Source organism: Echiichthys vipera (assembly GCF_963691815.1).
Source record: "Echiichthys vipera genome assembly, chromosome: 1".
In the NCBI taxonomy this organism is placed as follows: domain Eukaryota; kingdom Metazoa; phylum Chordata; class Actinopteri; order Perciformes; family Trachinidae; genus Echiichthys; species Echiichthys vipera.
The window spans coordinates 2,899,074-2,911,021 of record NC_139826.1 but is presented as its reverse complement, the minus strand read 5'-3'; the positions used below and the strand labels follow the sequence as shown (position 1 = coordinate 2,911,021).

The 11,948-nt window shown below is 42.7% G+C and overlaps 1 protein-coding gene across 2 annotated transcripts; it reads right to left on the bottom strand.

Annotated features, from left to right (window-relative positions):
• lins1 (lines homolog 1) lies at positions 1-11,434 on the bottom strand. Of its 2 annotated transcripts, none has more exons than XM_083920001.1 (6): positions 11,122-11,434; positions 10,929-11,018; positions 6,762-6,894; positions 5,045-5,647; positions 3,257-3,443; positions 1-1,729 (listed from the first exon to the last, which is right to left on the bottom strand). In XM_083920001.1, the coding sequence occupies exons 1-6, from the start codon at positions 11,386-11,388 to the stop codon at positions 853-855; spliced, it is 2,157 nt and encodes a 718-aa protein (XP_083776127.1). In that variant the 5' UTR covers positions 11,389-11,434; the 3' UTR covers positions 1-852. The 2 variants fall into 2 exon arrangements, with proteins under 2 accessions (XP_083776127.1, XP_083776128.1); XM_083920002.1 differs by having other exon boundaries at positions 3,257-3,440.
• Between the last annotated feature and the right edge of the window lie 514 nt (positions 11,435-11,948).

Here is an 11,948-nt window from a genome sequence, read left to right as displayed (position 1 = left end):
GAGTAAAAAAAAAACAAGAAATGTAGCCTCCGGGCCTGAAAAGTGAAGCCAATGGTGAAGTTGCTTAAAGGTGCATTCTCTCTAATGTCCAACAGGGGGCGACACCATTGGCTCCAAAAAGAAGTCAGATTGTATAGAAGTCAATGTGAAAAAAAAGCCTAATTCTCACTTGTTTTATTACCTCAGTACACATTTTCCTAATGATGCTTCACTGAGCTCTATGAAGTATTTTCTTTATTCTAGTCCACTAGATGGAGCTCTCTGTTCAACAAAGGGTTGAAAAAACACTGAATTACACTTAGCCTTTTTCTTTAAACAGCTCCATCTAGTGGACTCAACAAATACAACTAATGCTTCAGTTCAGACCAAAGATATGTGACGAGGCAAAACTGTTTTAGAACATCGCAGGTGAAAGTTGCAGCGGTGTGAACTGACCTGTCTCGTCTGGACTCAAACCGGCTGATGTTGTCGCCTGAGACTCAGCTTGTCAAGTCTCTAGCAGCTGGTTTTAGAACAGAAAACATGTCACCTGTTGCAACAGCGAATTAAGTTTTAGCAAAGTCCACTGGTCAAGTCACTTACAAACTGTCAGCTGGCTGAAATGGTTTCATCACTAATAATAATACTACAAATGCAGCTGTAGCGAGTCTCTCACTATCTCTGTCTTTTATATTCTAAGATGCTACAAATGACATCCATCTACGCAAAAACACCCTGAAAAGTCGAAGGTTAGAACAAAAGTACAGAGAGTCGTTGCTATGGAGATGATACACCGCGTCCTTTCGTCGCACTGGTGTGTACGGTCAGGTTTCAGAACGTTGCAGACCTGCACGTTGCGAATAGTTCCACGTTTCAACTTGTGTCATTTTTGGTCTGAACTGGGCTTAACAGATGTGATTGCAAGGAAAAGTTCTCTAATTGAGCTAAGAGCTTTAAGAGTGAAGAGGGATTGTATGGGAAGAGTTTCTTTGTCTGCAGCCTCATCACCACCTCCTTGAGCTCTGACATACAAAGGACTGCTCTGGCCAATGTTTCACAGGGCGTCTGTCCTGAAAGAGTTGGCATGTTTGGACCGGATGTCCGCGCACTCTGTAACACCCACAGTGATGGCCCCTCTGGTCTTCTGTCAATTGTGGAGTTAGGTTCACTCCAGAATTCTGTTGAGTCAGATGACTTATATTGTTTGTTCCTCTTAGGTACTGGTAGTACGCTTATCTCTTTTTTCACATCCAAAAAAGTACTTTTCTCACATACAGAAGTGGCTGGTTCATCCTGAGAGACCTCCATGTCCTCTGGATCAGATTCGTCAGAACTATCGTACTCTACAAGGTGAATCCCAGCAGCCACACTGATCATTCCAGCTGGTGAAATAACACCTGTGGGCTGGACACAGGAGCTGAATTCAGCTGGATCTGGCTTACCTATACATGTCACCATTGCCATATCACCACCAGATGAGGCAGTATGTGACTGCTGCAGTGAAAGATGACAGTCTGTCAGGCTGATTCTTCCACATGCTGCAGTGAAGCCCTGCCAGTCAGCTCTGAGGTACTTGAGGTACCGCACAAAGTACTCCAGAAAGCAGGTTTCAGTAGAGATGAGGAAGTCGAGGAGGATGCTGTGGTCGAAGGAGATGCTCCGAAGCAGCAGCAGGAAGAGGCAGTGAGGGTTGCAGCCAGAGGCACAGGCTGCCTCCAACACAGCAAAGTCATCAAACCCAGAACCCAGTCTGCAGGGAGAAACAACCACTTCAGTTAGCTCATTTTAAAAACATGATGCCTGCCTTTTCTGGAGTCCACCAGTTGATTCCACTAATTGGTTTCTCTTCTCTGGTTGAAGGTATGTTTAGGAAAGGTCCCGATACACTTCTGTCATATGAATATACGCTCCATCTTCCATTCACATCTGTCCGTGAGATGGACAAGTTCAAGCATGCATTTCCTGTTTTGGTGTGATCTCCAACCAGAAAATCCAGCGGAATCACCTTTGCTCAACTTTGAAGTGTGTTAGGGAGAACTAGTCTGTTTTCATCCCCCCTGTGCACCAGTGATCAGCTGGTGGCCACCCAAAGCTTCCCATCCTGCCCACAGAAACTCATAGGATCCCTCAAGATCTCGGCCGACTTAACCGTCTTTAAAAGGCTGTTTTAAAGCTATAGTGAAGATATTGAAAGAACACAACCTCCAAGGTATCCAATGGTACCAACTTATGTTAGCTCGTCAGGAAGGAGGCTAAATAATGCTCCAAAGTTGGCATGTCCCTTGACCTCTGACCTTAAGATATCTGAATGAAAATGGGTTCTATGGGACACCATGAGTCTTCCCTTTACAGACATGCGCACTTTATGATTAGTATATATTTGGAATTCGGTTTGGGTCAAAAACGTCCAGTTATAGAAAACAGCTCAACGAGGCCAGAACATGCAGTCTCCTCACAATATGATTTCATCAGACCTTATATCTACATATCTACTCTGGCCAGTTCCATTATGTTTTACAGACATTTGTATTAAATTAAGAAGGTAGCCTAAAACCTTTTGTTTATGCTGCATTTTGGCTGGGCTTTTAATTTCCTTTGTACCATGCACCAAGTACTTAATTCAGCAGCTTCTGCCCTCAAAACAGCATAATTAAGCTTTAAAGTCAAATTCCGGTGTAAAATCATCTCAGGGTCTTTTTTTCTTGCAAATACACTCATCAAATAAGCCGTCGAGACACATTTTTTCCCTGTTACAACTATTAACAGAGAAATCGGAGAGTTTCTAAAAGCCGAATGCGGCTAAGAGTGATTAGCTCGGGGCAGTACGGTGAAGGCATTCAAATGTCTTTTTTAACCACTGATACTGCTGAAAATAACAGCAAACCTCTGCAGCAGCATGAGAAGAGTCCCTACACAGAAAACAAAGCACCAATGGGCTCCTTCCTTTGGGATTGACTTTGGTATTTATATCTCTCATCTGGTCTATTTTGGTAAATACCTGCTGAGCTTCTATTTAAGTCACCAGGTGTAAATAAATTTGATAGAACCAAACTTCTCTGGGTCACATTGGAATGTTTTAGTGTCTTGGGGTGTATAAATACTATTTAGAGAGAATATTCCACCACAATGAGAAATCAATTTTGACATTGACTCTATAGTTACATTTAAAAATAATATCAGCCTTCAGAAATCCTTATGCGCCAAACACTTTTATATTCAGTTTGTTTGCATGCCATGTTAATGAGGAGAAATGTCACACGTCTGTATGTATGTATACCTGTGATGGAGGAATATGGAAAACAAAGCTTTGGCTGCCTCCATCATGTCGTCGTCCTGTTCTCCAAACAGCAGGCTGACCCAGCAGCAGCAGTGAGTAACCTCCGTCAGCTGGACACTGCACCGCCTCAGGAAGCCCCACAGACTCTGCAGATACCCATAAACCTCTGCGGCACTTTCCACTCCTGCTGTGAGAGGACACAGGGAAGCATCAGCACAAGCATTCAACTCATATTGAGAGGAGTGGAAATGCTCTAATGCAGGGTTACTGCAACAGTTCCTGTAGCACACTGCTCACCCTGACCAAACAGGACCGAAATGATGCTAGAAATACGTGTAATAAGTGTGTGTGTGTGTGTGTGTGTGTGTGTTTGTGTGATTGTGTGTGTGTGTGTGTGTGTGTGTGTAACATGGAATTCACACATCTTCAGAACGCTATATTCAGTATCTGACCAAATGTCTCCCCTTCTGTTCCTGAGTTGTGAAACCTGATGATGTCGCAGTGACGTTGACCTTTGACCTTTTGAATATAAAGTGTCCTCACTTCATCATTTTATCCTGTTTGAGTGAAAAGTCATAAATAGCGTAGGAATTCTTGAGCATTTTATGTGGTCAGTGACTTTGACCTTTGAACTCTGAGTTCTTATCAGTTCATCCTTCAGCCTAAGGGGAAATCCTCATTTTAAAGAGAATCCCTCCAGGGATTCCTGAGATATGGCGTTCACCATATTAGGACAGACTGAAAACATAATAACAATTGTAGCTGCTTTAAGTACATCAGTATTTTTATAATATATATATGATATCTTTTTATATACAACAAGGGGCAGTGTAGGAAATGTAAAAAAAAAAAATCAGGGCATTTATAAGAGTTTGGGGGCAGGTAGTAATCAGTCTACGTGAGATGAGCCAAGACTTAAATGCAAACAGTAATCCCCACCACCTGCCAACATGAGTACATAATTGTTGTACTGTCCATGTATCTTTTGGGTCTGTGTGTTATGATCACAAAAACTAAAACACTAAAAGAAAAAACAACTTTTTTTCATATTATCCGACCGGAAGTTTCCATTTCCCCAGTAAAGCAGCTTTGAGGACGGTGCTGTGTCACAGAGTGATTTCTGCTTCTTGTTTGATATTTGAACTTGTGAAAACACCTGGTTCAGGTCTTGAGGGCTTTGACTGTTGGGAGTTGGAGTTGCTGAATTCTGTCTTTATGGCTTATTGTTGATGAAACGCCAACCTGTCGTTGTTGCCATAGCTACGGTAAACATTCAGGTAACGTCAGAGATATAATATCATTTTCATTATTATTATTATTATTATTATTATATGGATAAAATATAGAACGACAACCCATAGTACTTTATTGATATACTAGAGCGATAATTAACGTTAGATAGTAGGCCAAATAAGCTGTGTTGCCTTAGCTTATATTAGCTTAGCTTTAATCTTCCAAACAATAAGAAGCCATGAAATCCGGCATTTCTGAACAAAACCTATTACAAACAGCAACAGTCAGACGTGTTAGAACTGTAACTGATGTGTTGTGATAAGTTATCACTGACTATGAGTCAAATGACTGTGTAATGTGGAAAGTATTGCTCAAATGCACTTAATTCCATTAGTGTTTTGGTTTTATAGCCTGCAGCCCCCAAAAAAATCAACTACACTAAAACTAAACTCAGCACCAACTGATGTCATTTGAAACAAATCCAGAATTGAACACCATCCATACATATATATCTACTGTGTGTGTAGCAGTGTTGTGGTTTGGATGGATTCTCACCTGATCCCCCAGCTGTTTGAATATGAAGCTCTGTGGACTTTAGGAGAAGCAGGCTGACAGCTCTCAGAATCACACAGTCCGGTTTCTGACCCGCCTCACCTCTGATGTGACTGGTGCCCCCGAAGAAAGAGGGAGAAGACTCCACTTCAACACTCTGCAACCAATTAGCAGCCACTGCTGTTAAGACGCTGTGAGCCAGCGTGCTCATATCAGAGTTGAAGTGTTCGTATTTCAGCCCAGTGAACAGCACTTCTCCTGAAGCCCAGTCCTCTGCAGCCTTCTGAAGCACAGCTCTCTTCAGAAGCAGCAGCGCTCGCTTTTTGACAAAATACTGTGAGGAGCAGCTGATTACTGTCAGGATTGCTGAGGAGTAGAGGTGTGTTATTCTCTGACTCTTCAGACACACACCAGCTCCACATATTAAACATGATGAAGTCAGCACCTCAAGAAGGTCCAGCAAGAGGCAGAAGGTTGTTCCCCAGTGTCTGCTGCTGGTAAGATCCACCAAACACTGCGTCACCTCTTTTCTCTCTTCAGGGAGAAACTTTGAACATAAAGCACTCAAACTGGAGTCAAAAGCTACCAGGAGTTTCCCAAGGATCTCTGATGGGAGAAAACACAGCGCTTAGACACAACAACACAACATGGTCTCGCTGAAAGCAACCCCGGTTGCTCTGTTCTTGCCTTCAAGTTGGTCTTATGTAGGTGATGTAGACACTATTTTGTATTATTCCTCTTTTAGAAATTTAGAAAAATATACCAACCATTCTCTGGTTACAGCTACGCCAGTGCGAGCATTTGCTCTTTTTTTTCTGTGTTTTTTAATTGTTTGAGTGTTTGGCTGAAAAAGAGATTCAACTATTTATTAATAAAAAGCCTACTTAAAAGATTAGCTGATAATTTAAATAATATTAGCCAATAGCCGTTGCATTAGATTTTGACATTGTTTTTTTTATTTTCCCATATAGCAACAATTAATGTAGCAGCTGATTTTTTAAATCCTTAATATGAGACTACAAACAAAATCAACAATGGCAAAAACTGTTGTTCACGTATTATCATACCAGTGGAGAATTCAGAATGTAAAGATACAATTAAATTGATCCAAATGAGCTTTCCATTTTATTTTTTAAGATTATTGTTTTGGGCAGTTTTCCAAGCCTTTTATTTCAGAGGACAGATATGAAACGGGGTGAGAGAGAGAGAGAAGGGGAGACATGCAGCAAAGGGCTGCAGGTAGGAGTTGAACCCCCATCCACTGCTTCAGCTTCTTTACATGGGGCAGCTGCTCTAACCACTGTTCCACCGGCCGCCTCAAACATAACACAGCAACAGACAGAGAAACAACAGAGGTGGAAGATCCTCCTGCTTAGGGAGTAGCAGAAGTACCTCAGTCGGTAGGGACTGGGCTTGGGAACTGGGGGAGGTTGCTGGTTCAAGTCCCACATACTGACCTAGTATGTGGGACTGTCAAGTTGCCCTATAGCAAGGCACCAAACCCCCAAGTGCTCAGAAAGTGTTTTTCGACTGACAGGGAACGGGTTCTTAAACTGGTGCCGTTCAGAATTCTTTGAACCTTGGTGCTACCTAGTGAACGAGCCCGCTTCTCAATCAGTTTTGTTGGAACCACTGTAATCAAGGATGAGGGAGTGTTCAGCAATGTATTGTGTGCAGTGAGCCTGATAAGTGTGAATTGATATCACTAACAAGTGTTTACCTTGATGAGCTCCTTTAAGAACTCTTTTTAAGACTTCAGTCAGTGACCACAGACAGGTGTCCAATTCAGTACCGGAGGGTGAGCTGTAAAACCCCTGCACACACTTCTGATGCCAGACAGGACTGACTGTACCCTGAGAAATCAAATTATATATTATACACATACATATAATGTCTTACCTGTAAACTCTATAACCCTCAGTCTCCGCCTGTCCTTCCTTCTCAATGTCAATTGTAGGGCAGTTTTTAGGCCAAGCTCTTTGCATGTGTTCATGTGACACTGTGTCATTTACTTCATGCATTTTCTATGACAATAAACACTTAATAGGCTGATTGAAAAAGCGCATACTTTGCTGTCATTTTCCAGGAAGGAGCTGATACATTTCTGTAACTGCGGAGCCCCTACACTTCCAGTTAATGAATTCCAATTAACTGCTTAACCATAACTGCTGCGTAACCTAGATATTCTATTCCATTATTAACAGTATCAGATCCTATGTTGTCCATTGAATGTTTCATTGATCCGCAGAATGAAATATTCAAACCCATGCCTGCACCATTTCAAAATAATATTCTACATCTTGTGCATCAGTTATGACACATTACCCTCAAAATGTACCCTCAGATTTAGGATCTTCTGGATCTATTGTATCATTAAAAAATGTCTTTAAATTGGTTAGTTTGAACAAAGTTTGGAAACAACATGACCCTGAACCAGCTGTGGGTAAAAGGACAGTTCAACCCAAAACCACAAATACATATTTTCACTCATACTTGTAGTGTATCTAGCACACTAAACAGTTTGGTTGTACGTTGATGAGTGTTGGAGATATTGGCCATAGAGATGTCTGCCTTCTCTCAAACTACAACCACAAATACCCCCACACAGAGGGAAGTGGACTCATGGATGAGAGGGTGGTGCTCATTACAGCCTGGGATGTGAACATTAATGGTGTCACCCTCGGCTGAGCTGTAACATTAGCTACTTTATGTGAGCTAGCAGTATCAGTTAGCGATAAACTAAACTCCACAAACTAGAGACGTCAGATGAGGGACTTCTGCACAGTGGTTCCGTTGGTTCAGTAGAAAGGAAACAGTTCCTATATTAAACTGCTCACAAACAGCTCTTTTGTTTTAGATTGTCAGAATCAGAACAGAACAGATATTTGTAAAAGCAGAAATATAAAACAGTATATATATATATATTTATATAAAATTAAGTACTGTAATAATGTGAAAGTACTGTAATAATGCGATTTGATGGAATTACAAACTATCTATAAATCTATATTTGATATATATTTTTCTTTTATAGTCCCTTTTTCATACTTTTTACTCTTCTTCATTTGATATGTGTGAATATATGTGTGTATACAACGTCAGGATTGCAATTTAATGTCGTTGTACTATTCTATTCTACTCTGTGGATTAGCTTGAGTAACCAGGTCATGATTTCAGGACAGACACATTGCTGTTGAGTGTTTCAAATGTAGTTCTGGGTTCTTTGAGCAGCACCAGTCGAGTGCATCCAGTTCCATTATACTGGAGAGAAGGCAGACATCTCTACAGCTGATATCTCCAACACTGGGCAAACTTATACCAGAACTATCTAGATCACTGGTTCTCAAACTGTGGCATTCGTACCCCTGGTGGTTCTCGAAGGAATCTCCAAAATAAATAAAGGAAACATTAATTACCGTATTTTCACGACTATAAGGCGCATATAAAATGTGCGGCGCGCCCTATAGTGCGGTGCGCCCTATGTGTGTTGTTACTGCGGACGTTGTTGAGACCACCGTGAGAACGTTAAAGGGGGATAGTGGGCGTATATTGTGTATAAAAGAACAGGTATGTGCTTTATGAAGAACATTGTTGTCTTAACAACCCTGAGAATGGCGAAGAGACACGCCTATGAAGCACAGTTTAAACTGAAGGCTATCAGCTACGCAGAGGAACATGGAAATCGAGCAGCCGCGAGAGAATTCAAGATTAATGAATCGCAAGTGGAGGAAGATGGAAAACGAACTCCGACAGGTGAAGAAGACGCTGCTGAGTTTCCGCGGACATAAGGCGAGGTGGCCCGAGTTGGAGGAAAGACTCGAGCGGTGGATCATCGAGCAAAGAACGAGTGGGGCGAGCGTTTCGACGGTCACTGTTCGACTAAAAGCAGTAACGCTAGCGGAGGAAATGAAAATTTAACATTTTCAAGGAGGTCCGTCGTGGTGCTTTCGTTTTATGAAACGGTGCCATTTTTCCATCCGGACCAGGACTACAGTAGCGCAGCAACGTCCGGCGGATTATAATGAAAAGCTGGCGAGCTTCCACTCCTACTGCAGCAAACGCATCCAGCCAAGCCAGATCACCAACATGGACGAGGTGCCGCTCACTTTCGACATCCCGTTGACGGTGGAGAAGAAGGGGACAAGAACGGTAGCGATACGCACAACGGGGTATGAAAAAGCTTTGTTTACTGTTGTGCTTGGCTGCCACGCAAATGGACAGAAACCTATGGTGATTTTTAAGAGAAAGACTTTGCCTAAAGAGACTTTTCCAGCTGGAGTCGTTATTAAGGCAAATGAAAAGGGCTGGATGGATGAGGAGATGATGAAAGAGTGGCTGAGGGAGGTGTATGTAAGGAGACCAGGTGGTTTTTTCCGCGCATCACCATCGCTGTTAATCTGTGACTCCATGCGTGCCCATCTCACAGCCGATGTGAAAAACAAGGTGAAACAAATGAACGCTGTGCTTGCTGTTATTCCGGGAGGTCTGACAAAGGAACTTCAACCGCTCGACAATTTGTGTGAACCGGCCATGTAAAGTAAGGCTGCGAGACCACAGTTTCACGAAAAGTGGATGGCAGCGCCGGGCAAGTTACGCCAGTTTGCGGATGGATTGTAGATGCTTGGGCTAACGTATCTGCTGGCACTGTTGTTCGAGCTTTCGCAAAAGCCGGCATCATTTCCGAGGAGCCGCACGGCACGGAAAGTGACTCTGACAGCGAAGAAGGGGAAACTGGCATGTCTGATTTAGCGCAGCTGTTTAATTCAGAAACAGAGGATGATGACTTTGATGGCTTTGATTAATACTTTGTAATAAATACATGTAATAAATACATGAATAAAGCACAAACATACTCAGTTTTGCTCCCGCTCTATTTTTAAATACGCAGTAGAGGTATTTAAACGTAGTAGAGGATATGTACCGGTATATAAAACCCGCGCCCTATAATCCGGTGCGCCTTATGTGTGTGTTAAATACAGTAATGGCACACATAACTGAGACTGCGCCTTTTAGTACGGTGCGCCTTATGGTCGTGAAAATACGGTACTAAATTAATGTACTACTAAAAAAGACTTAAACTTTCAGGATCCTTGGAATGTAATTTAAAATAAGTTTAGCATTTTCTGTCATATCTTTGTTTCTGGAAAGTTTCCAGCAATTTACCCCAAAAATGTGGCGCCCCTTTGCAACCCCAGCTTTGAAAGGTCTACAGTGTCTCAACCACATTATCAGAATGCTATAGGGAACTGGAAGGGAGGAAATCAATGACACCTCTTGGTATGTTTGATCACATAGTTCAGTCATGGAATAAGGGTCAAATTACGAGCTAAACTGTGATGGAAGAGAGTCAGCAGAGGTAAAATGATTAGTTCGAAAACACTGACATGTCAGTTATGATGCTTCCCTTTCCTACAGCGTGACTGTGGCTAAAGACAGTCAACAATAAATGATCTTCTGATGGGGAATAAAGCTTCCTGTCTGTAGCTGAATAGTGCAGACCTACGCTGCTGTGTTTGAACACTGTTCTTAGTGGTGGGACTGGAGAGAGCCTGATTTTAACTGAGGTGGTACATCATGTGCAAAATTTGAGTACCACTAATGTAGACTGATAAATACACCACAGGTAAGAGGGCAAATATGGATTTTGGATTTGGGGGTGACCTTTTAATGAAGTTTACCAGTAAAGTAGTTTAAGACAAAGGACACAGATTGTGTTAATACAGTAAAGGAAATAAATGACGTTTCGAAGCGAGCATGGCAAAACCTTCAGGTTCAAATGGACAAACATATGTTATCCGTATAATATTGTTGTTGTTCAAATGTTCAAATGAGAACATTCACAGGCTTCAGGTTCAAACACTTCTGGACTACAGTCGGGATAACTTACAGATGTGTGGAGCTGGTAGAACACCCACGCTGATGCGCTCTTTGCAGCAAGATGGGAGATGATCTGGTCCTCAGCCTGGAACAGATGGACCTGTGGAAGAGCACTCTTTAAGATGTCACTGCAGAACACGAGCACGTACGATGCGAACATGGATCCGTGTGTTTAAGTTAGAATCAGGAGAGGGGGCACTTACAAGCTGTGACATGAGATCCATGTGTTGGAAGAGCACCGTCAGGGTGCGCGCACAGTACACCGTGAGTGCTGCAGACAGGCTCCCGGACGTCAGGCTGGAGGTCATCTTCTCCACCAGGGTCACACTGCTGCAGCCCAGCTCGCCGCTGTTTTCACGGCACTGAAGTGATGGGGCACACTCTCTGTCCTCGCCGGGGACCAGTCCACGCACCCCGGAAAATATCACGCGAGCCACGTCGGCAGCGCTTTGGCTGGGACACGATCCCATCTGAAAACAGGTGAACACGTGCGACAGACAGCCAAAGCGCTCCCCAACGGTGGATCGGTCCATGCTGCAGCTGACTGTGCTCCGGGAAGCTGCCTCTTCCGGGTGGAGCCGCCATGTGATACACGCGGAAGCAGCGCCACAACAAATGGGTCAAGCTGCTTTAATATGTCCATGGGCACACAGAGCCGAATCATATCACAGGGAGTTAACAAAATAAGACCGGATGTTTGTAAAACAACGAGTCATGACCGGATGGACTGGCCGGTCAAGTTCAAGTAGTAAAAGTAAAGTAAAGTAAAACATACTTTTGACTTTGAGGCCTATATAAGCAGACGCCTGACAAATGCCCGCCTGACAAATGAAAAACACCCCAAATGATTCAAAATTGAGCAAATGTATTTCCAGGCTTCATTCTTCCCATTTTGGATTCCCATCTAAACAGAAATGATTGAAATGGTGGAACAGATGATGTTAAACATCCATCTGTGCTCTCCTCCACCTAAACACAAATGAACATGTGGTTTCTTACACAGATGCTGATGATCAGCAGGCTTTTAAAA